The sequence below is a fragment of the Echiichthys vipera genome (assembly GCF_963691815.1).
Source record: "Echiichthys vipera genome assembly, chromosome: 5".
In the NCBI taxonomy this organism is placed as follows: domain Eukaryota; kingdom Metazoa; phylum Chordata; class Actinopteri; order Perciformes; family Trachinidae; genus Echiichthys; species Echiichthys vipera.
Genome location: NC_139830.1, coordinates 30,424,402 through 30,449,635, shown reverse-complemented (window position 1 = coordinate 30,449,635; position 25,234 = coordinate 30,424,402). Strand labels below are relative to the sequence as shown.

At 40.7% G+C, this 25,234-nt stretch overlaps 2 protein-coding genes across 4 annotated transcripts in view; one reads left to right on the top strand and one right to left on the bottom strand.

The window, feature by feature from the left end:
• Positions 1 to 10,503: 10,503 nt before the first annotated feature.
• Positions 10,504 to 11,610, bottom strand: LOC310947104 (gap junction delta-2 protein-like; the record flags this gene model as incomplete). The annotated part of the gene is made up of 1 exon (XM_083913772.1): positions 10,504 to 11,610. The coding sequence occupies one exon, from the start codon at positions 11,608 to 11,610 to the stop codon at positions 10,504 to 10,506; it is 1,107 nt and encodes a 368-aa protein (XP_083769898.1).
• Positions 11,611 to 19,471: 7,861 nt separating this feature from the next.
• LOC310947191 (vascular endothelial zinc finger 1-like) overlaps positions 19,472 to 25,234 on the top strand; it is a 29,768-nt gene continuing 24,005 nt past the window's right edge. For all 3 annotated transcript variants that reach the window (XM_083913923.1, XM_083913922.1, XM_083913921.1), the window contains exon 1: positions 19,472 to 19,542. In XM_083913923.1, the coding sequence (XP_083770049.1) occupies positions 19,510 to 19,542 (33 nt within the window). In that variant the 5' untranslated portion in view covers positions 19,472 to 19,509. The remainder of the gene's footprint in view (positions 19,543 to 25,234) is intronic.

The following is a 25,234-nucleotide window of genomic DNA, read 5'->3' as shown; positions in this document are numbered from 1 at the left end:
TTATATTTATCGATCAAACCAGAAAGATAAGAAACCAATCAGTTTGCTACACTTCAAATGTGCATTAAGGAAATAAAAATCTGGAAGACCTGCAATTTTCTGTTGTTAAACTCAGATGAAACTGAAGTTATTGTACTTGGCCCCGAAGGCCTCCGAAACTCAATAGCTAAAGATATTGTTACCCTGGATGATTTTGTGTTGTCCTCCAGCACCACAGTAAGGAATCTGGGTGTTATTTCTGATCAGGATATGTCCTTCGATTCTCACATAAAACTTACGACAAGGACTGCTTATTTTCACCTGCGTAATATTGTGAAAATTAGGAACATTGTGTCTCAGAAAGATGCAGAAAAACTTGTCCATGCATTTGTTACTTCTAGGCTGGACTATTGCAACTCCTTATTATCAGGCTGCTCCAATAAGTCTGTTAAGAGTCTCCAGTTGGTCCAAAATGCTGCAGCTCGTGTACTAACTAAAACAAATAGAAGAGAACATATTTCTCCTGTATTAGCTTCTCTGCACTGGCTACCTGTAAAAGCTAGAATAGAATTTAAAATCCTTCTCCTTACGTACAAAGCTCTTATTGGTCAGGCTCCGTTGTATCTTAAAGAGCTCATAGTACCGCATCACCCAACTAGATCTCTGCGCTCTGAGAAGGCAGGGCTACTCGTCGTTCCTAGAGTCTCCAAAAGTAGAAGTGGAGGCAGAGCCTTCAGTTACCAAGCTCCTCTCTTGTGGAACCAACTCAACAAGTCTTGTTCAGGAGGCAGACACCGTCCCGACACTTAAAACTTTCTTCTTTGATAAAGCTTACTGCTAGGGCTTACAAGCCCTTAGCCATGTTGTTATTGGCATTCAATTTCTCTTGGAGCCTGCATGTACTAAGCTGATTTTGTTCTGCTTAATTCTGCTGCTATAGGCCTGGTCTGCCGGGGGATAATCCTGTTCCTGATACTCTGAGCTTTCCTCCTCTCTGTCTGTATCATTCATGTCTCATCAATCCATGTTACTAACTAATAATCGTGGTGGTGCCTGCTGCCGTGGTCCTGCATGACGCTTCCTGCTGCTATTATTACTATTACTCATATATACTATAATTAGTTTTATAAATTATAAAATGTGTAGCCATAAAAACATAATCAGTAATATATCTCATTGTATCACAGCTGTGATTACCAATACTCATCATTGACCATATTACCACCATTATTATTATTATTGTCATATTCTGTCACCTGTGCTTGTTTCTACTATTCTACTGTATTAACTGCCATAACATATAAGTCATATTCACATTACTATAGATATTATTATAGATACTGTTACTTTTGTGGTTTCTTGCATCTCTGTGACTGTCTCTCTGTCTCTCTTTGTGTCTGTCTTTGCCTTTCTCTGTCAGTCCGTCCGTCTTTTCTCTCTTTCTCTCTTTTTCTTCCTCCCCAACCGGTGCAGACAGATGTCCGTCCTCCATAGAGCTGGGTCTGTCCAACGTTCCTGCCTGTTATAGGGAAGGTTTTCGTTGCCACTGTGTACTCTTTGGGGGAATTGTTGGGTCTGTGTAAATCATAAATAAGTCATAGTGTAGTCTATACCTACTCTGTAAAGTGTCCTGAGATAACTTTGGTTATGATTTGGCACTGTAAATAAAATTGAATTGAATATGTCCTTTTACTCCCACATAAAACTAACAACAAGGATTGTTTGTATTTTTTACTTGCAAAACATTGCGAAAATAAGGGAACATTGTGTCTCAGAAAGATGCAGAAAAACTAGCACATGCATTTGTTACTTCTAGGCATCACATCCATCATCAAACATGTTCAAACACATTGTTCCCCAGTAGCTGTTGGTGAGATGATGGCTGTCCCTTTACACATCCTGGCCTCTGGACATGACCAACAAAGCACAGCAACAACCTACAAATTTGGCTGCTCCAGTGTTTAGGGCATAGTCTCTGAAATGTACCATGTGCACTGCAGGAAGAATTTGTGTTTCCCCAGGGGCTCAACACCTCCAAGGAGTTTTGGAGGGTCTTGAATTTCCCAAAGTTCCTCGGGGGCATTGATAGAAAGCAAACCATAGGATTTTCACCCGGGGAAGCAGACTTTATTTCTTTTATATCTCTAACGTACTACACCAAACCGCAACCTTCTTAATAATAAACATGCCTAACCCTAACCCTCACCTTTTGTAGGCTAACACCAGTAACATAATGGTAGTTTTGGTGCTTCGGTGCCTTGGTGTGGCGGCCCACTAATGGTCCGCTGCCATCTTTTGGCTAACTTTGTGGTCAACTTCTGGTCCGTCGCCTTCTTAAAATTTATTTTTGTTTCACCATCTCTCTCTTCACCGACACACACACACACACACAAACAACATACTAAGCCATTCCTGAAAGGAGCTATTCTATAACATCCTCTGGGCCGGTGCCAGCCTTTCACGGTCACTACCACTCCATAGTACAGGTGGATGAAGATGTGCAGCCTCTTTCATTTACAGAAGACTAAACTCTGTTTTATAAATTACTCCAGAAAGTGAGACGCTTTGGCTGCCACCATTGTTTGTATTTCTGTTACGTTACATCACTTGGCTGAAGCTGTGCCTGTGCAGAAAGTTGGCGGTGCTCAACAACCGGGATAAGGTAAATACATCCAGCAGTACCGCACTTTTTTAAAAGTACTTCAGGTACTATATTCAGGTTTCTCACAAACAAGATCCTCCAATAACCTGATCATAAACACGATATTCATGTCCATGTAACGGCACTCACTGTCTCATGTCTCAGTAAGAGCTCTGGAGCTTTTCCCAGCCATACTTCACTATTTGTTATGTGCTCCGGCAGAGTAGCCCAAGTACAGGGCTGTCCCTGCCAGCTGTTAGATGAAACTGTGCTTTGAAGTGCAGAGCCACAACTCTTTGATGGAAGTTCATTACAATGAGAACTAACAGCTTTTGTTTAAGGGCCTCCTTGATGTGCCTGCTCCATGACAGAAAAACAGGATACAGTTTGATTTGACTTAAATGGACCTGTGTATGTCTGTCATTTCACTAAAGTAGAGTTAGCAGCCCACACCACTGTTCAACACCCATCTAATGCTGTGTGTTTCTTTATAGATACATGGAAAAAACAATAGTTATTTTCTTATCAAAAACATATGACAGTGATATTAGGTGGGAGTATATAGACTTGGCGATTGTATTTATCCAACTGATGCATCAAGTTAGTGTCACAGTCTAGTGTGCAAGTGTCAGCAGGACGTGGCTTACTGACAGTTTTGCAAGGAAAGACGCAGATGGGATTGACAAGAGCCACGAGTAAGGTTGAAGTGGTGGAAATAAATGTGCATTAAATATAGCCGTGCTATTTAGCCTGTTAAAAACAGTTTAACTAACAAATACAATATTTGTCAAGAGTTGGTTCTGTCAGTACCCTCCTCTCTCCCTTTTGTTTGAATTTGTCTGTCTGTTTTTTCCCTGCACGTGTTCCATCTTGGTGTTTTGGTTTGTAGACGTGGCCTTACCCAGCTGCAGCCTGTTTCGCTGATCACCTGAAGAGTATAAAGACCCTGAGCTGACAGGCATGCAGTGCCCGACCGTTATCCTTCCCCTGGTAAACTCTTTGTCGGATTGGCTCCTGTTACTCGTTTGTTGGTTTTGCGCTTCTCGTTGTTTGTAATATTAATCGTTGTTTTCTTTGTTTCTCCGTAGTTTCCCGAGTTCCTGTTTCCTCGTCCTGTTCCCTGATCCTCCGTCATTCCCTCGTTCCTGTTTTCCACGATCGTCTAGTCTTCAGTGTATCTTTATCCCCTGTAGTTATTTCACGTTTGTTTGTCGTTTATATTAAACGTTTTGTTTGTACTTTTACCCCGTGTCCATGTCTGCATTTTGGTCCAGTTTCCCAGTGTTATTTTCCCGCACCGTTCATGGAAATATTATTACTATAACACAAACCAATAGTGGATGGAGAATTGTGGTTTGTATTCATGAAGCTTGGATCTGAGCTTAACAGTGTAATAGGCAGCCAAATGAAAGGGTAATAATGTGGAACACATTTAAAGACAGCACGGACCATTTAGTCCTAATGAAGTATTATTTCAGTAACAATATGTAACAGATATAGGTGAGGACCCAATAGCAGTGCAGAATCAGGCAGGTTCCGTTGGTAATGAACTTTATTTAACAATGAGGTACAGGCAAATTTGTGTAGGTAGTTCGGAAATCGCTGGAGAGTTTTGCATGAGAGCTAAGAGCAGGGAGTGGCAGGCAGGCAAGTAGAGGGAGGGGCCAGTAGAAAAGTACTGGGAGGTGAGGTTAATGAGATGAAGAGAGGGAAGACTGACTGCAGTTGCTCTGGTTCCCCTGGCTCAACCCCAGCAGACCTCCCAAAGCATCAAGACCCATCGAAACCTTGATGAACAGCTTCGAAACCTGCGAAGATCTGAAATCGAGGAGCAAGCCGGCGTGCATCCCTCCCATTCAGCCATTCCCCACAGCCAAGCTCTGCCAGTCAGGTGATTTTTACCAAATGCAACTTTCGCCGCTTTCTGGGCAAAGGTTTGTGATGAAAGGGTTGCAGCCCCCTGGATCGTCCGTACAGAGGGACCGGCAGCTGGAGCAGTCGGAACTAGAGGGGAAGCATGGGGTAAAGCCTGGGTGAGGGTGGTCATCAGCTGCTGGACCTGGGTGGAAACCATTGCTCGTGGTTAGCTACAGCATATCGAACCTTGGAGTTGGAGGCGGTGAGCATAGCCTTGTGCTGCTAGAGCATGTGCGGTTCGACGGAGACTTGTGTGCGGTGAGTCCAACGTTGGCCAGATGTACTGTAACAGGTTTAGAGGACCCAATAGCAGCACAGATCAGTTGGTAATGAACTATATTTAACAATGAGGGACAGGTGAAAGGAGAGTCGGGCTAATGAGGAGGGAGTGGCAGGCAGGTGATGGAGGGGCCATTGGAAAGTACTGGGAGGTGAGGAGAATGAGATGAAGAGAAGACAGACTGTGACTGTTTCTATAACCTGCTGGTTCCACTCTATCAACCTGCAAAACAGAAACCGTGGGCTCTTTAGCTAGTGTTAATGTGGCACAGAATATCTTTAAATGCATTTGCTCAGCTGTTTTTCTTTATACAATATAGTTTATTTCCAGAAACAACCGTATATCTACGCATATTCGCTGAGTAGTCTTTAAATAGTACACATTTAATTTTCATAATTACAGATAACCCCAATTTTATTTATTTATAATTTGAGGATAAATGCCTTTGATCATCCGTTGGTAGGCTAACGTTATATAAGCTGTTAGTTTGTGCTGCGTTCTTCAGTTAGCCGTTGGTTTTAACAGCCTGATTAAAACTGGATATCGTTTTCAAAGTTGCTGTTTCTCATGTGCTGTGAGTTATTGTTTGGAAATGCACATATTACACAGAATTAAGTAGCTGAGCTCAGAATATAACATCTGCATGTTCTTTTTAATCTTAAAACACCTTGACTGTGCAGAAATCACAATGTGTAATTTCCGGACAAAAGGATTAAGAAACTCAGGGGAGCAGTGCCGGGCAAGTTACTTGTTATGTTAAGTTGCTATAAAGCTCAACAGTTTTTACACAAATATATTTTATTTTGACTTTTTTAAGTTTAAGTGTTTTAATTAATAAAAATAAATAAATAATTTTAAGTTACACATGCTGTAATCTAATCTTTTATTCCATTGCTTTGATGATGTTTCATTTTTCCACTGTGGTATTGTTTCAGTATCGGTATCGAGACATTTTGGGCAGGTATCGTAACAAAGTCATAATTTTGGCATTGTGAAAACACAAGCCTGCACTTGACTCTGGTAAAAATCCTGTTCCCATTACACAATTTGTAAAAAATGACTCCTGTTCCCCCGCGTTTATCTAGCAGTGCGTTCTGTTAGCCTCGCTCCATGGCAGTGATGCTAATGTGGCTAATTCAGTAAACGTCAGCCAGATGGACGTACCTCCCTCCCCCCAAAGTCACATGCATGCCCTTTTTTGGTAAGAGGAAAGTCTGATGCTAGGTGAGTACGATTGGATCAAGTTGAGAGAACGGACCTTGACGGAGAAGGTCTATGTCTCAAACATATCTTAACCATGTCATGTGATTTTCTACTTCACTACACAATAAATAAATATTACTGTGTACAAACATTTAATATCAAGCAATTCACATAAACGACACCACCGCTGACTATCCCTGTAACAGTTTGGCCACAATAAAGCACACATACATACTGACTTTCAACTTTGTCATAGTCATGTTTCGTATACATTTTCATTTTGTTGTCTCCTACAGTATGGGACATACAGAGGGTATTAGCAGATGATGAAATACACATCACACAGACTCTCATGAGACCTCCTGTGGCCCAATCAATACGTTATTACTATAATGAAAAGTTACTCAGAAATACGTATCAAAACAGAAAAAAGGAGATCAATCATCTGACATTTTATAAAGCCCATTTGATAGGAGATATTGAAACATGTTTAGTATTTTTATTTGCATTATAATTTAAAAATGACGAGTTACAATTGTGGTAATGTTAACTGTAGCAGAAGTGGTGGTATTAATTGTGATATTGTACATTTCTTCAAGACAGATTTGAAAGAATGTTTTTAGATCTGCAGGTAATGTTAATAAGATTTTTTTTTCCAGACCCCTTTCTTAAGAAATTAAGTTTGCCATATGATTCAACAGTCATCAGAAAACCATCCCCAAAAAACAAACATCTGTTCCTTTGAGTCACTAGTTGTATTTGTACGTGCTGCAGGTTCACAAAGACAAATCCTGTTGCAGCTGCAGCCTTTCTCCTGCTGACTTGTACTGCCATCTGCTGGATGTGTCCCCACACCACTATCACAACAGTGACTGAATCAATGCTTTTCATTATTGCACATCATTAAAAGACCCTCAATAGGCCACACGCCCACTGGGTCAGACTGACATGCAGAGGTATGATCAGCTGTTCATTTAGCATTGACTTATCTACACTGGAAGAAAAAAAAACGTTCTTCAGTTATATTTTAGTTGTTTATTGATCAATAAAATAAAACACAAATTCTTTAGTTTTTCTTTTGTTGCATAACGACACTACAACTGCATTTCGTTGTGACATATGACAATACATTAAACTTAAATGTGTTAACATGATAACTCTAATTTCCAAAGTGGTCTCAAGAAGGTAAGGAAAGATTACTATTATAATATTAATATTATAGATTATAACTTTTCACTCCAAAGCAGCTTAATACAACAATGCAAATCAATGGCTTGAATAAAATGTCATTCATTACCTGTCTCCTTACTAAATGTTTTAGACACATTTAGGTCTAAGCAGTTTTTGTCACACCATGAAACAATCAATCAACAAGAGCCTCCCTGTGACCGGCTTCAGATCCCTGAAGAAGGGACAGCAGAGCGCTGTCCTCACAGAATTTGACTAGGGAGCTGCCGTGTCTACGGCTTCTGCATCATCAGTATATAAAACAAAAAGTAAGTGGGGAAAGGACACACCCTTGTGGTGAACTGGTGGACAGAACTAAGGCGTCTGAAACACAGCCATTTACAGAAACCCTCTGCTTTCTGTCAGTTAAAAAATCTGACAACCATAAAACAACCCGGTGGGGCAAATTAAAATCACTTATTAGCCTCTTGAGTAAAAGATGTGGCTGCATCAAATAAAAGGCAGAGTATCCTTACCCATGCCTGGCTAAACGAGAGCATTATATACCACTCTTTTACTTTGGTAAGGGATTTTCTGCACCACACCACCTGTAGCATCAGGGTGATGGGTGTTTGTCTTAAATGCTCAGCTAAAACTTTGATTCCAGTGTCGGTGTGTAAATGTACAGCAAAAGGATCGATTTGTAGGCCCTGAAGATAGCCTTTTGACTGCTGTTAGCATGAGTTTAAACATGACGTCATCATGGAGCCTTGCAGTCTTTTTAACTGGTGACATTACCAACCAGGATCTCTTCGACAGGTGTGTTTTTTAACATACTGTAATAGTAATTGCGGACACCATTGCTTACAGCTTCTTCAATCTTTCTTCTCCGCAGGTATTTCGCTGGCCTTTCATTTTTTTTGAATGGTACGGTGTCTGACTTCAAGTAAACGCATCACTTATCCATTGATTTTGGCCTGCTTTGTTTTTTTTGAAAACTGTAGACAGCCTTTATTCATTCATCTTCAACCTCTTGTCCCTATCTTGAGGCCTGGGACAAAAAAAACATTCCATACTGTATGTTGAGGTCATATCTCCATGACAACACTAGTTTTTATTTTATTGGAGGGCAAAGTTAATGAATAATTAGTGGCACGGCCTCTTGAGTGACCCCTCTTTCTCTCTCTCTCTGTCTCTCTCTCTCTCCTCTCTCTCTCTGTGTATATATATATATACATATATATATACACGGAAGTACAGTGTGAGTGCGCCCTTAGGGCTAGTGAGACAGTGCCCACCTGTGAGTGCTTTGGGACGGGAAAGGGGCTCCCAGCAGCACCCTCTGCTCGTTGAGGACACTAACTGCAGAGTGATCGGTGCATCAGAGTCCAAAACAGCACAAAAGTCTCCACTAACACCAGAAACAGTGGACACATTTGTTGATTTGGGATGTCTCCAGTGCTTGTATTCTACACAGCGTCTCCCCGTCTCTTCTTCTCCGTTGTTGGTGTATTTCTGTGGCAGTTACAGCGCCACATCCAGGCCCGGCTTGTGTACTACAGCGTTTGGAGTCAGTTTCACTGGTTTTGTGTGGACGCAGATATTTATTGAGCCGAGTCCGTGTGGACGGAAAACTTTTTAAGAACGACGGAGAAAGAAAGGGTTGTTTTCGTGTGCGTTGACGTACTCTAAATCCCTCTGAAAAAAAACAAACAAACCAAAACAATTTCTAAAATTTAAAATGACATAATACCAAGAAACAATTAATAAATGTTAAAGATAATACTGGTAAATAAAATGATTCAAAAGTTAATACATGATTCCTGTGACAAGAAAATTGGAAAAAAAATATGATATTTCTATCCCAAAAGCCACTCTTCTCAAGTTTTCAAAAAAAAACAATGCCTGGCACTACAGTACAAACTCAACATGCATTTTTACGTTTGTGTGGATGTAAAATACCTGCATCCTTATACAGACTGCACAAGCTGTGCCACACTGAACAGATATACAAACACACGTTTTTCCATACTATTGTCCCATGGTGCTCACAACTGCAAAATATAAACATTGTGGATGGTGGTAAAATAAAAAACATTTCACTTTCTGAGTAATTTGGTGGTAATTGTGATTTTAAAAGAAATTCTTAAGTCAATGTCTGCTCAGTACCTTTTTCAGCATCTCAAGGCCTTCATCAGCAAATCCAACCTGCAAAATTATCACTATCATTAGTCTGTCAATACCAAACATTAAATTCAATGAAAACCTTATTAAATTATTGCTTTCTACAATATCTGTCTATGGCAGCTACAGTTTGGTTTAAGAAAAAAAAACACATTGGAAGGCAAACATGTTTAGAGCTGTACTGAACAGCCACACTTGAAGGTGGGAAGTTGTGTGTCATAGAGCAACGTCTTCTCATCAGTGGGTTTGTTGTCTTACAAAAACATATGCAAAACGATTCATTTGACGTGAAGAAATATGACGTTCTATTTGATGCTGTGAAACGTCAACCAGTACGTGACCGGGACCATTAATTGTTGGGACCCTTCCACCACCCCGACCCTCCTCCCTAAACAGATTTTAGCGTTTGTGTACTACGTCAACGGATTTCCTTCTTTGCTCTGAATGTAATTTCTACTGTAATAAATGGGTTAGGGTTAGTGGATGTGGATTACATATGGATTACAGTGCATTTATTTATGTATGAACAGTGAATGAGGACAGCCGGCATAGAGAGACGGGAAACCCAGTAATGATTTCAATATAACGGCAGACATTTTCAGGTATTCATACTGGAAAGAACTTAATAGAGTTGTACACATGGACAGTGACTGACATAGTTATGTAAAAAAAAATTAAAAGGAGCTGAGAGATAAGTTCAAGCCCAGACTAGCTTTACCTGGAAACTTTCACATGAAGTAGGTTTGAATGTTTCAAATATAAATTGTTAGACAAAAATGGAAAGACAAGATGAAAATAAATAAGGACGCATTACAACAGAACAAACTTCATCCACCACTGAAGACCGTAAGCTCTGGGGTTTCCTCTCCTTCTCCCTGAAGGAGGACAAAATGTTACATTAATTTCTTGTATACTAACTGAATAAATACAATGGCTATATATGGTGGATCTGCGACACATCTGTACTCGGCCGTCTCCTGCTACAGCAGCCCTCACTGCCCTGCTTCAAATTAAGAACTTCAGGTAACACTTTTTTTACCGCCACAACAATGAATGAAACTGACTTTGTATAGCTCAAAGTGTCTTCATTAACATGTTCATGGAGGGTATGTCTCAAACCTTTCAGACACTCTCATAGATAAGACTTCTTAGTCCGTCCCAGCCTGGCCATGTTGGCCAGCTTGACCTTAACTTTGTCTCTGCTCTCTGGACTTCTCTTGGAGGTGCATTCCACTGTTGAGTCCGTCTCAAAGGAGATAGCTGGGGCGTGTGTGAGCAGACCCCCAGTCTTCTCTGGGACCATGGCTGCTGGGGTCTGCAGAACCAGCTGGCCCCTCAGAGAATGCCTGAGCTGCAGCAGGAGGGGGTTGTGGTTTGAGTACAGTCTGACGGTGTCCCTCTCCTGACTGCAGCAGGTGGAGCAGGCTGAGCAGAGGATGCGGAAAATGTAAACCCAGCCCAGGTAGTGGAGCTCTGCGATGTTGAGCACGAAGCAGCCCAGGCTGATGCTAAACATGAAGTTTAAGAAGATGGTTTTCTCAGTGGCACGTGACACAAAGCAGTCTGTACGAGTAGGGCAAGGGTAGGTCTCACAGCGATACAGGTGAGGAACCTCAAACCCAAACAAGAAGTACTGGCCCACCAGGAAGGTGATCTCCATGACAGATCTTAGTAACACATGAAGAATGTAGATGAGCAGAACCTGGTTGGACTGCTGGGTGGGGTCCTCTCCTACCTCGCCAAAATCCTCCTCCAGAGAGCTTTGTTCTATTCCTCCCCTCTCCCTCACATCCCATTCCTCTGAGTAATGAGGACAGTAGGTGGGCATGTCGACTCTCAGGGCCTCCATGCCGTCCTTTCCCATGTGCCCACATCTCTGTCTGGGAGGCCTCTGGGTAATCACCTGTGCTCTTTGGCCATTCAGCTTCTCATCCTTGGCAATCTTATGCAGAACAAAAACTATGTAGAATATGGATGGGGTGGAGACCAGCACAATTTGAAAGACCCAGAACCGTAGATGTGAAACAGGAGCAAAGGTGTCGTAACAGACGTTGTTGCATCCAGGCTGCTGGGTGTTACAGGTGAACTTGGACTGCTCATCGCTGTAGACAGCGTCACCCACCAAAGCCACCAGCAGGATACGGAAAATGAGCAGCATTGTGAGCCATATCTTGCCTATCACTGTAGAGTGGTTTTGGACCTCAGACAGGAAGCGACCAAGTATGGACCAGTCACCCATGGCTTAACCTTAGAGAGAAAGTAAAAGATCATGTCAAAACTCTCGTAACCCGAAAATGTCCTTACCCTGGTTAAGGGAATAATCAGATTATTGAAGTTCCCCTTGTGTACATGAGCAGGGGTTGAATGGGAAAATGACGGAGTAACTCTTCCTCCGGTACAATAGGAGGCTGTCCAACATACAGCTGGATTGAATACAGCTTTTTTTCCGTGTCACCTTTGTCAAAATCACAAACAGCCAACTTTTGAACAGAATTACAACAGAAACAGGTCTTCTTGGTAGTGATGTTACTTGCCGTCCTCCCTCGGTTTAAAGGTAACGCTCTATTATTGTTAGTTTTTTCAGATTGTTTTTGGCACAGCTGCTTCCTGGTTTATTCTATTTCCGGGTCAAAATCCACCACTGCGGATTGGGGAGCATGCGCAGACGAGAAACCCGATCTGACCTGAGAACACTGTTTACATGCATGAATTATCTGGGAACTGAAGGAGTTCTCTAGGTCTGTTAACCGGGGCATGAAAACCTTGATTTTACCCGGGGTACGGTGTTTACATGGTGTTTAAGAAACTGGGGTATACCCTTAACCCGAATACCCGAGTGTGATTAATCAAAGGACATGTCAGTGCACATCAGTGGTTCGCAAACTTTCCCTCTTTGCCCCTCTTTGGAAGTAGAAAGAACGTCTTTCCACCCATTCATCATTTTCTCATCCACAGGTTTGTGTGATATCTGATGAAAACTGATTCACAACAATTCATATATCTCACAAAACATGACGTGCTATTTAACACTGGGAAACGACCCGTTTGTGGCCATGACGGTTAAGTTTAGGCAACACAAGGTGACTTAAACCAAACTGTAGCTGCCATAGACAGATATTGTAGAAAGCAATAATTTTAAAAAGTTTTCACTGAATATTATGTGGGGTATTGACAAGCTAGTCTGGTGATAATTTTGCTCATGATGGCAACTGAGCAGGTTGGATTTGCTGATGAAGGCCGTGAGATGCAGCTGAGCTTTTTATTTTACCACCAGGTTCTTATGATATCTCATGAAAAGTTATGCACATTGCATAACACTTTGTATGATATACAGTATGAAAGATGATATTCTATTTGACACTAAACGCTGACCAAAAGAACTCTTACGATTAGGAAACAAAAGGTGACGGTTTAGGGTTAGATATGAAAACGACTTGGTTAGGATTAGAAAAAAGGTTTCAGAAACCTACAGCCTGTTGTAAGGGGAGACACTACAGGAGAATAGGGTAAACATTTGAACTAACAGACATCCCCGTGATCTTCCCATGGTTGTTACTGATATTAAGACAATTATTTTTTTGTATTACAAGTTTTCTGAAATTGAATGTTAAAATGTACAAATGAAGCATTATCTTATTAAATATGTGCTTATTTCCATAAATGTGAACATTGGATAAAGGCAGGTTCAAAATTCTTGATTCATTGTGTTTGCATATTAGAGTCAAAGGTTTTTACAAAAATCTCTTTTTATCACTTCATAAATCAGAAAATACTAGCAGTCCTACAAAAATCTATTTTCTCAGTGTTTTTTATGAATCAAATGTTGTATAAATCAGTCTATGAATGATATCTGAACATAGCCCTCTGTAAAAACCTTCAGAATATAGATAGGGATTAGTCTGGAAAGTTTGGTGTCTGTAAAGTGCTGTTTAAGTGGAGATTTATTAATCTGACTCTCGCCAGATGAATTTTGTTCGAAACAAAAGTCATCAGGCGAGAATCAGGTTACAGATTTATGGCTCAGAGTGAGAAAACTGCCTTTAAAGATATGGATTGAAAAAAAATCATCCATTTTGAGACCACTGAACTTTCCCAGTTGATTTTTTACATTAAGACTATTATTTTTTTGCATCACGAGTTTTGTCAAATGTTATGTTTAAATATGCAAGTGAAGCATTATCTTATGCTGTTAGCGAAAAAGAGAAATCTACAGACACAAAGTGTAGTAAAATAAATGTATAATGTAATATAATAAACAAACTCCACTCTAACCATAATATTGTCTGAGAATATTATGTTTTCTCTTCCCGTGGCCAATCAGTGAAAAGCACTAGTCTTGACACGGTCATATTACCGTGTTGTCTCTCATACACGATTGCCTTTGTTCCGCAATAGCGAAGAGGCTTGTTAAAGAGGCATTCTCAACTACAACATAGGAATATATAACGGTGAAACAACTGTAACAAACACGTAAGGATAGCCTACACTGGCAATGTGTTATAAATTAGTAATTTAAGATGTTAATCAGAAAGTTATGTACTGTATTTACTTGCCAATGTGGCACAGAGAACATTAATACTTAATTGCCCACTTACTTATTTGTGTGAGTTTATATGTACATACTTCATTTTGCATGTTCACAGTCACGCCCGATCCACCTGTCAAAATATTGTGCTATGACACCTACTAAGGGCGAGGTTAACGGTTTAAGTTGTAACTTCTGCCTACATTGGAACTATTTCAGCGGGCTATGCTTAAAATGTTACTAGAAATTATGTTCATACTAGGTTAATTTGAACTTATACATATGCAACCCTGTGCTGGATAAACTCTTATGGAAGTTTTGAGAAGCTAGCTGGCATACTCTGACAGAAACTGCACTGCTGTACCCTGGAAATCCAGACACACGTCAGGTTATTTCAGTTTGCTCTGCCGCTGCCTCTGCACCGTTGGCGCTCAATAACAATGTCAGAAAAACCCAAGTCACCAATGAAACCGTACTGGGCTGTTATGGGCGGGATGAAATTGAAGGTCTGACTCTGGTTATGTGATTCATTGTAGTGTTGCTTTAATCTTCCATTACTGATTAGAAGCCAGTTAACTCAAAACCACAACTACAAACTAAACTGGGTCTTTCTTTTCTCAAACTTTTAGGGATTTTGTTGGAATTCGTTTCATAAGAGTTTTCAAAGTTTCAGTGCACTGTTGTTACACATAACATTATACACTTTTCAGTGCCATGCCAGGAACTAAATCCTGTTGGGAGACTCTATACATCTATTTATGTATTTCTTTATTTTCCACAACCTAAAAAGTTCTCAATTCAGAGGTAATTGATCTAAAATGTATTGTTATTTGCCTTGTACACAAGGCAAATGTATTGGTATGTAAAAACTTTAAATCATGAAGTGTAAACTGAATTTCCCAGCAGCCAGATTACTGAGGAAATCCTGTTTCCCCAATGTTACAGGTATGTGTAGCTAAAGCACAGACACCAGTGCATATGTATAAATGAGTGTGAATTCGTAACTAATTTCCAATCTTATTGTTTCTCAGACACAGATCGACAAACTACATTGTATTACAGTATAGACCTTGAGGAGAAAGTATATAGAAATAAGGAGTAACTGAATGCAATTTGAACTCACCTTAATGTAACCCTGCTTTCCAGAAAAATTCCTACAAAGTGGCCTTTGCCATGCAGTTTGCATGGCTGTATTTAATCTTAAAGTGTTGATGAAATTAATCCTGTTGAGTGTAGTAAAGGAGAATAGGCTGACCACACATATTGAGCCAGTCGTTCTGAAACTGGCATTGTGCTATGTGGCTGCAAAGCTGGCAATGTACAGTGCAACAAAGATTTCAAAACAAAATGGGGAGGGGCTGAACAGCCGGGAACAGTCAAACAAAAAGCGTATGGAACCAGCTAGAAAGGGGGCACAATACAGGCTTACGCAAAGGTAAAGGTGTTTTTAAACAGCTCGAAAAGCACAAGTTATAGAGGAATAAATCATTCTACATTCCCTTTGTTTTCCAGATGATGCCTCAAACATTTTCAAATCAGAGCACAGGGCAATTCCAGCAGGTTTCAGCTGAAGCCAGTGTAGTTCTCCCTTCACTCAACATACAGTACAGTGGCTCAGTGGATGAAAAAATGAGTATCAGCCCCACTTTACTTTAGATCATAACATAGTCAGTCGAAAAAGAATGCCCTCTGGACACAGTCCTTGTTGGTTGTAAAAATCCGGGAATCCAGTCCACTTCGGGAAAAAATAATCCTAGTGGAACTTCTCCAGGATGTCTACAGCACCTGATCCACTGAATCATCCGCCGTCCCTCGATTCATGAGCTAGCGCTGAGGACACTGGTCTAGAAACAACACATTAGTTACAAATGGTGCAGTTTGCTCTGGGCTGGAATTCATTTGTCAATGTATGCAGATTAAGTGACAGGACAGATTAGATTGGGACAAAACTAAACGACACATGTCAGCCAGATGTGAACGACACCTGCATCATTGTCATGATTGACGAGGGAGGATACACGGAGGAGGGGACCCAAATGCAGACACGGAACTCAGGAGACGGTATTAACAAATTTAATAAAACTTATTTTACAAAAAGGTGCACTAACTCAAAGGAAAAACACGAAGAACTTGATACAAACTCACACGATGAATGGACACAAGAGGAACAGGTACACAGGGAGACATCAGGGTATGATGAGGGTATGATCCGGCACTGAGTGAGGCTCAGTACCGGATTATATACAGAGTGGCAGGTAATCAATGCTAACAAGGATCACCTGCCAGGAAAACAAACTCAACACCAGAAAACAGAAAGAAAGCACATACAGAAAAACACAGACAGAGGGAAACAAAAACAACGATTAAAGAGGAGAGGCAGACACTGTCCAGAATCACAACAGTACCCCCCCCCCCCCCCCCCCCCCCCTCAACGAGTTCATAGTTATATCCATTATATTATATCCACAGGAACTGTGTCTGTTTTCCCCCAAGGACTGCCACAACGGCAGCTTTGGTGATCCCCTGGATGTCTCATGGAGAACTTCGATGGCGCTTACCGCAATGTCAGCGCTGACTGGCTGTCGCAGCACAGCTTCATAAGGGATATATATGACTCATCTAAAGTGTTTTTTGTGTAATTAGTGTGACTTTGTTAAGCAGGGGGAGATCAGTTAATCTGCATGTACTGGCTACTATCTGTGCTATGTGCCTGCATTAAAACAGCGTGGCAGCAGCAGCACAAACAGCAACCTCAAAATGATGAAGCAAATCAGCTGATGTCACGCCGATTCATTCTGAAAGGGAAATTACCTATATCAGGAAAGAAGATTTTGGCCCTATCACCCAGCCCTAAGCCCTAAAACAACGCATGCATCCGGCTGATGCAAAAGACAGCTGTTCTGTTTTTAATGTTGAGTGTTTTATTTGGGGCCATCCCTTCCAGGTTGGGGAACATCCAATCCCTTTTCCCCGAAAAGGGTCCTATGTTCCCCAGTTGCATAAGCCTCTACCTTCTCTGATTTAATTCAGCATTTTGTTATGGTTAGGGTCAGGGTTAGGGGGTAGTGTTAGGGTCTACATAGGCCTATTTGCCGGGGAATTCGGCACCGATTGTGGAAAAAATAACAGACAGGGAACATAGGATCCTTTCTGTGAAAAGCAGGGAACATCAGACCCTTTTTGTAAAAAAAAAAAGGTCTGATGTTCCCCGGTCACAAACAGAGCGGGGAACATAGGACCTTTTTGGGGAAAAGCGGGGAACATCTGACCTTTTTTTAAAAAAGGGGTCCAATGTTCTAGCCTCGCGATATCAGGATGGTCTCCATTGTATTTTACTCACTGATCAGTTTGGTAACGTGCGGCAGAGTAAATATTGAGAAGTTTTCCAAGCGACCAAACCGATCAGCTTTGATTTTGAGGCTGGTTGAAGTGTGATGCAACTGTTCAGTGTAAACATCATGGAGGCTTCCTCGGATGAGATGAGAGCAGCTATGGAGCAAGCCGCTCACTAAAGTTTTTTTCTCTGGATCCTTCTGTTGGATATAGACTGAGCACCTGAAATTGGGTCTTTTATCAGTAAATTCACGTTACACAAACGGAAAATATCCTTTACCCACATGTTGGTTACTTTCTGAGCTTTTCCTTCACACTGTTAGTAGATCATACGCTTTGTCGATCTGATTGGTTGATTTGGCCCGTATGTTGGTGATAGACAGATGATCTATCCAATCAGCAACCAGTATTTACGCCCCTTCCCAAAAGATCTCCAAACAAAATTCCCACATGCTGAGCAAATGAGAATTATGCGAATCAATCCAACGGTGGTGTGGTGGTTAGCACTGTCGCCTCGCAGCAAGAGGGTTCCTGGTTTGAATCCGGGGCAATGAAGCGTCCATCGCCTCATCCGGACTTGCATGTTCTCCCTGTGTCTGCGTGGGTTTTCTCCGGCTTCCTCCCACAATCCAAAGACATGCAGGTGTTAGGTTCATTGATGACTCTAAATTACCAATAGGTGTGAATGTGAGTGTGAATGGTTGTCTGTCTCTGTTTGTCTCTCTGTGATATACTGGCGTCCTGTCCAGGGTGTACCCTGCCTCACGCCCAATGTCAGCTGGGAGCTGGCCCCCTGCGACCCTGATAGGGACAAGCGGTTGAAGAAGGATGGAATCCATCTGGCGGAGTCAGGTTTGGTATGCTCCCCCCTCACATACAAAGTGGGGAACATAGGACCCAGGGAACATAGGTCGCTCCCTTTTATTCCATTTGATTTTTGTATTATTTGAATTGTCTGAAATGCAGTCCTGAAATGTTTGAATCCTGGTTCAACTAGTGAAGCTCTTTGTAACCTAGTTTTGTGCTGCCGTATGAGTAAAGTTGTGTGTTTCTCCATGCCTTATCCTGACTTCAGCTCTGTACTTAATGCACAGACATGCAAATGCTAGCCATCTTCTCATTTCTTGGAAAGCAAGTGCATCACCATCGACCACTGACAGATTTCCACGAATAGACTTGTATCTCTGCATTTATTTACACTGAATTAGCAAACATGTTTGTCCTTAAGGTAACAATATAATAGAAAATGTAAAATGTCACAATTAACTTTGTAGACAGTGACACAATTAAAGACAGAGAAGGCGCAAGTTTTCTTTCAAATTAAAATCGCAGCGCTGCAACAGTTAGTTAAAGAATCAATTAGACGATCGACAGAAAATTAATTGCCAACAATTCGATGCATTATTTCTGTTATTATAAGCAAAAATGACAAAACATTTTATGCTCAGCAATACCATATTTATTTCCTTTGGGGAATTATTATTTATGTTTTTCCCATTGTCTTGTCTTTTTTTCTTTACACTCACATTCAGCATGCCCAAAATACACACAAAAGACGTAGACATTCATTTTTTTGTGGAGAGATGTGAGAGTGATGTGAATGGTAAAGTAGATGTTTTTATTTGGCATGCATGACAGTTAAGGTATATTTTCATTTTGTACTGTTGCTTGTACAAAACAAGGCATTTAAAGATGTCACCCTGGATTCTAGGAAATCTCTCATTATTTTCTGAAATGATTAATCAAGAATATAATCAACGAGTCATCAATGTGAATAGTTGTTGCAAAACTGAGTGTTGCAAGGATAAATGCACATTAAAATTCAGTTAAACAATTTATCAAGTCACTAAATATCTAAATGTGTTTTCTTAAATATTTAACTTAACTTCACAATTGTTTTCATAAACTAACTACAGGCCTATAACACAGTATGTTCCTTCTATTTATGTAGGTTACTGCTACAAGTACTACTATATTTGAGTATATACTGTATGTATTGCGGTTTATATGATTAATTGTTATTTGTATAATATAAAATGAAAACATGATTACGTCATTCATTATATTATCGGAAGAAGCAATGCGTTTTTATATGATGAAATAGTGTTTTTTGTCTGACAGTGCCTTGGAAGAGGTTTGTAGCGGTATTTGGATTTCTTGTAAAACAGTCCAGTGACTTGGTTCAGCCCCGGGGGTTACAGGAAGTTGTAGCTGCCATGTTTAGCTGCTTTGTTGTAGATTCCTTGTAGGGTTCCTGCAGATTTTAGCCCAAGTGTTGCAATGGAACCGAGCTGGAGTACGTTTTTATTCCAAGTAAGTGACACAGTACAACAGCAGCCTGACAAACTGCATACACGTTTTTGGGCTGGCGTTAATGTTCGTAGTCGGATATTTTTTACAGCACTTTCTGGAATGAAGTAGAGTTAGCCAAGCAAAACAAAGGTGTTAGCGTTAGCCTGCTAGCTAGCTTCGCTGTGTGGGTTGCTGTAGCACATTGCTAAGCACCATCGAACCCGAGACCTCCGGCTGTGTCTGGTCTAAGGATAGTCCATAAGGCCGACTCATATGTTCCGCTTAAATGTTCCCAAGCCGAACCGCTGCGTAATATCAAAGTGAGCGGTTTGTCTCAGCTCGCACCGTGAAGCTAGTGTCTTGTGCTATTGCTGTTGTTGCGCGCGCGTTAGCAAGCTAACTAGCTTTAGCTGGTTGTGCTATTGCTTTTGCATTTCGGTAGGCTAAGCTAGTGGCTGAGCTAACCCGGGTACTTTTCTCGTCTGCACCACGGCTATCCTCGCCACAATACAGATAACGAGTGATTTGTATGTGATTTATTGTGGGTATTAACCTAACGCTATTGGTGTTTGAAGGTAACCGCCGGGGCTCCAGCGATAACGTTATAGCAGGCACCCGTGTGTTCACCACAAGTTGGCTAACGCTGCACTATACACGCGGACAGCAGCAACTAAACCAAATTGAAGACGTCGAACTTTTTTTTTTTTTTACAAACAAGAAAGAACATTACGTTAAACTTCAGTCACCACTGACCGACGATTCTGTTCGTCAGCCGGTATGTGAACGTAATGTGACCTTTTTTGTTTGTATTAAACACAAGGTAATATAACTTTTCTAACTCGTGAGAAGGCACTCATTAGTAAGACGCATTCTGTAACTATACAAGTAAGTTAAGTTACATGTTACATTTGTGGCCTTGATTGCGATGGATATTCAAGTAAGGCGTGTATTTAAGGAGCGCAGACTTGATGAAAATACAGGAGTGCCAAGTAGTCAGTCTACGAAACCATATGAGAGGTTTATTGGAGTAACACTACTACAAATGATTCCGATTTGTTCAGTAATTTAGTCTTTAATTGTCATTCCTGTTAATATAGTCTGGGTTATAGTCCTGCTTCTGATGTACAATACTCTTTATGCTTATTAATAATTGAGGAAAACTTCTTACATTTGTTGCACATCAGTGGCTTTTTGGCAATCCAAGTGTATCCCTCCCCATCTGACTGAGAGATGTACTGCCTTTCGATTTTTCTTTGGTAATAATGTCACATTTCAACACAGTTTTACAACCACAGAATTTAATATTTTGATTGCCTTATATAACAATTAGGTTGCAGTCCCCCTGAGGCCAAAACCACATTAATGGAATAGTTTCCGCTGCTCCCTGAAAGTCGTCTTTTGAGAAATGTAGCCTAATCTTCTTAATGACGTAGAGTACCAGTGTGTAGGATTTGGTGGCATCTAGGGTTGAAAGGTGTCACATTTTCATGGTATGACAACTGTTTCAGAAAATGTTGAGCTCTATGGTATTGCACGGTTATTATCAGTTACAGTTTTTTTTAATTGAACAACTACAGCTAATGTGGGATTTATTTATTCCTCATGATTGAAGCCGTTCAAACTGCCGTAACCACCTTCTAATTTAAACCTCAGATGTTGTAAAATGTCCAGCTAACTTTTTCCTGGGGGCACTACCTGGCATGAAGCGAGAGTAGAAGTTGTTACACTAAGAAAGACATCACAGCTCTTTTACCCTTTGCGGTGAGTGATTTATTAGAGTGGAGCCCTGAGTAATATTGAGTGGCCTCAGAGGCTACTTGACCCAAAAAAAACATGCAGATGAGCTTGACTCTGCAGTGGGCGGTAACCAATACGGATCAATACCATAGACAAATGTATAAGATATGATAACCGCCAATATGCCTTGAAACGTGCTTACCACTGCAACCCAAGCAGTGAGGCGCAGTTTGCAAACAATGGAAACTTCTGCAGAGTCATGGCGGTGCATCATGGTGGACTCCGGAAGAGGACCTGCTCTGTGTGTAATCAGATCAGGTGGTTATACACAAAAGAAAACATCCTCATTGATATTGCATTCTGACAATAGATCACTGTGAATCCTACACACTGAACCTTTCTTAAATACATTGTCATCGTGAGCTTTTATTTTATTGGTATTAACACAGACACCTGAGGTCCTTCTTGGGTCATAGTATGTCCCATTTATTTATTTATTTATATATATATATATATATATATATATATATATATATATATATATATATATATATATATATATATATACAGTGGGTACGGAAAGTATTCAGACCCCCTTAAATTTTTTACTCTTTGTTAAATTGCAGCCATGTGCTAAAATCATTTAAGTTCATTTTTTTTCCTTTTAATGTACACACAGCACCCCATATTGACAGAAAAACACAGAATTGTAGACATTTTTACAGATTTATTAAAAAAGAAAAACTGAAATATCAAATGGACATAAGTATTCAGACCCTTTGCTGTGACACTTGTATATTTACCTCAGGTACTGTCCATTTCTTCTGATCATCCATGAGATGGTTCTACACCTTCATTGGAGTCCAGCTGTGTTTAATTCTAATGATTGGACTTGATTAAGGAAGCCACACACCTGTCTATATAAGACCTTACAGCTCACAGTGCATGTCAGAGCAGATGAGAATCATGAGGTCGAAGGAACTGCCTGAAGAGCTCAGAGACAGAATTGTGGCAAGGCACAGATCTGGCCATGGATACAAAAAAATTTCTGCTGCACTTAAAGTTCCCAAGAGCACAGTGGCCTCCATAATCCTTAAACGGAAGACGTATGGGATGACAAGAACTCTTCCAAGAGCTGGCCGTCCAACCAAACTGAGCAATCGGGGGAGAAGAGCCTTGGTGAGAGAGGTAAAGAAGAACCCAAAGATCACAGTGGCTGAACTCCAGAGATGCAGTGAGGAGATGGGAGAAAGTTCAAGAAAGTCAACCATCACTGCAGCCCTCCACCAGTCAGGGCTTTATGGCAGAGTGGCCCGACGGAAGCCTCTCCTCAGAGTAAGACACATGAAAGCCCGCATAGAATTTGCCAAAAAACACATGAAGGACTCCCAGACTATGATAAATAAGATTCTCTGGTCTGATGAGACAAAGATAGAACTTTTTGGCCTTAATTCTAAGCGGTATGTGTGGAGAAAACCAGGCACCGCTCATCACCTGCCCAACACCATCCCTACAGTCAAGTGTGGTGGTGGGAGCATCATGCTGTGGGGGTGTTTTGCAGCTGCAGGGACAGGACGACTGGTTGCAATTGAAGGAAAGATGAATGCGGCCAAGTACAGAGATATCCTGGACGAAAACCTTTTCCAGAGTGCTATGGACCTCAGACTGGGCCGACGGTTCACCTTCCAACAAGACAATGAACCTAAGCACACAGCTAAAATGTCGAAGGAGTGGCTTCGGAACAACTCTGTGACTGTTCTTGAATGGCCCAGCCAGAGCCCTGACTTGAACCCAATTGAGCATCTCTGGAGAGACCTCAAAATGGCTGTCCACCAACGTTCACCATCCAACCTGACAGAACTGGAGAGGATCTGCAAGGAGGATCCCCAAATCCAGGTGTGAAAAACTAGTTGCATCATTCCCAAGAAGACTCACGGCTGTATTAGCTCAAAAGGGTGCTTCCACTCAATACTGAGCAAAGGGTCTGAATACTTATGTCCATGTGATATTTCAGTTTTTCTTTTTTAATAAATCTGTAAAAATGTCTACAATTCTGTGTTTTTCTGTCAATATGGGGTGCTGTGTGTACATTAATGAGGAAAAAAATGAACTTAAATGATTTTGGCACATGGCTGCAATTTAACAAAGAGTAAAAAATTTAAGGGGGTCTGAATACTTTCCGTACCCACTGTATATGTATATATATATATATATATATATATATATATATATATATATATATATATATATATTCATCCAACAATAGCTTCGATATGATACATTTTCTGAAAGATTTTAAAGGGACAGTGTTATTTTGGTGACATTTTGAGTGTTCCATTGACTGGGATTGAATTAATTCAATTCAATTCAATTTTATTTATAGTGCCAAATCATAACAAAAGTTATCTCAGGACACTTTACAAACTAGGTCATTCATAAAAACTAAAAGAATCAATTACACAATATATGGCTCTGACTGGACAGCAGAGATGGTCACAAGTCACTTTTTGCAAGTCTCAAGCCTCTGGGGGAAGCAGCAAGTCCGAATTAAGTCTCTTGTGGTTTTAATAAATAATAAAATATAGTTGAAGTGCAACCGCATTGTATAATTACACAAAGACCCAGCTAATGAGAGTTTATAATCTAGTGTAAATAAAGAAAGATTACCTGAACTAATTACAGACAAACCTGAAACTCCAGGTCCTGCTCTCATTGGAGGATTTTAAAGAAACAGACACATCTGGCTTATATTTTCCTGATTATGGTGGATTTTGATATATATATTTGTTGTTTTCACTTATTTGATACATTTTTATTGCATTATAGTCATGTATTTTGTATTGGCTGCTCATTCTGTTTGTCAGAAACATTGTCATTCGTGCTGCTGTCTGTCTCAGGACGCTTTGAAAAAAAGAGATGTTTATTGTCAGCAGCTCTTCCTGTTAAATAAATAAAAATCCTCCAGCCTCTCAAACTCAGTGTGATGGTTAAAGCTTATAACGCAGAAACATTAATGTAATGTGGTCAACAATAAACCCGTATCGTAAACTATCCTCTAGCACACATTAATATTTAACATATTTCTCCCGGATTAACGGCGTTAACCAGCAGATGAAGGCAGCACCAACAAGAATCATTGCAGGGTGCGCAGTATCTGAAATAGTCATGTTTTTGCTGCTTCATACAAAAGGTAAACCTGTACGGTTCTCATTTTACGTTACTACCTACAATCTGTGCAATGTTAGGCCAGTTTCATAATGAACCGAAAAAAAGGCTGGGGTCCGCACAGGCTGCCCAGGGGATCCTCTTGACTCATGCCCTCTTCGTGTGGAAGGATCCCCTTGTCTCCCTTGCCTCGTTGGGTACATTTCCTCTGTGGCGGTGCTTCACAAATCGCTTGGCTTGGAAAGGCTCAGGGGTAAGGTGACTCGCAGCCCCTGTCCAGACCTCACCATTTTCCCCGCCCTTAGGCTAGTCACAATAAAAGGCCACTCTAAAAGGAGCAAATGTATTTCAAAGGCACAATGCCACCAATGTTGCAAGTTTTATGGAAAATAACCCATGGAATTGGCATGAAGACTGCAGGAGTTATTCCACCAGAGCTGTTGCCCATGAATTGAATTCGCATCCTTACCATAACTCTCCAAAGTCTTTTCTGAAAATTTGGTAGTACATACAACTGGTCTCACAACCGCAGACCACATGTAACCACGTCAGCCCAGGAAGTGTCATGTGGGTGAGCAGTTGCTGGTTTCAACGTTGTGAATAGTGGCCTGTGGTAGTAGAGTTATGGTATGGGCAGGTACATTATGATTATTAGGCTTAGGGCTGCCACTAATAACTATTTTTCCATCAATTAATCTATTGACTATAGATTAGACAATTGATCTAACCGATAAATGTTCCCAGAAATAAATCCAATTGTCTGTAGCGCTGTCATGGTAACCGCAATACCGCAACATTAACAAGCTAATGT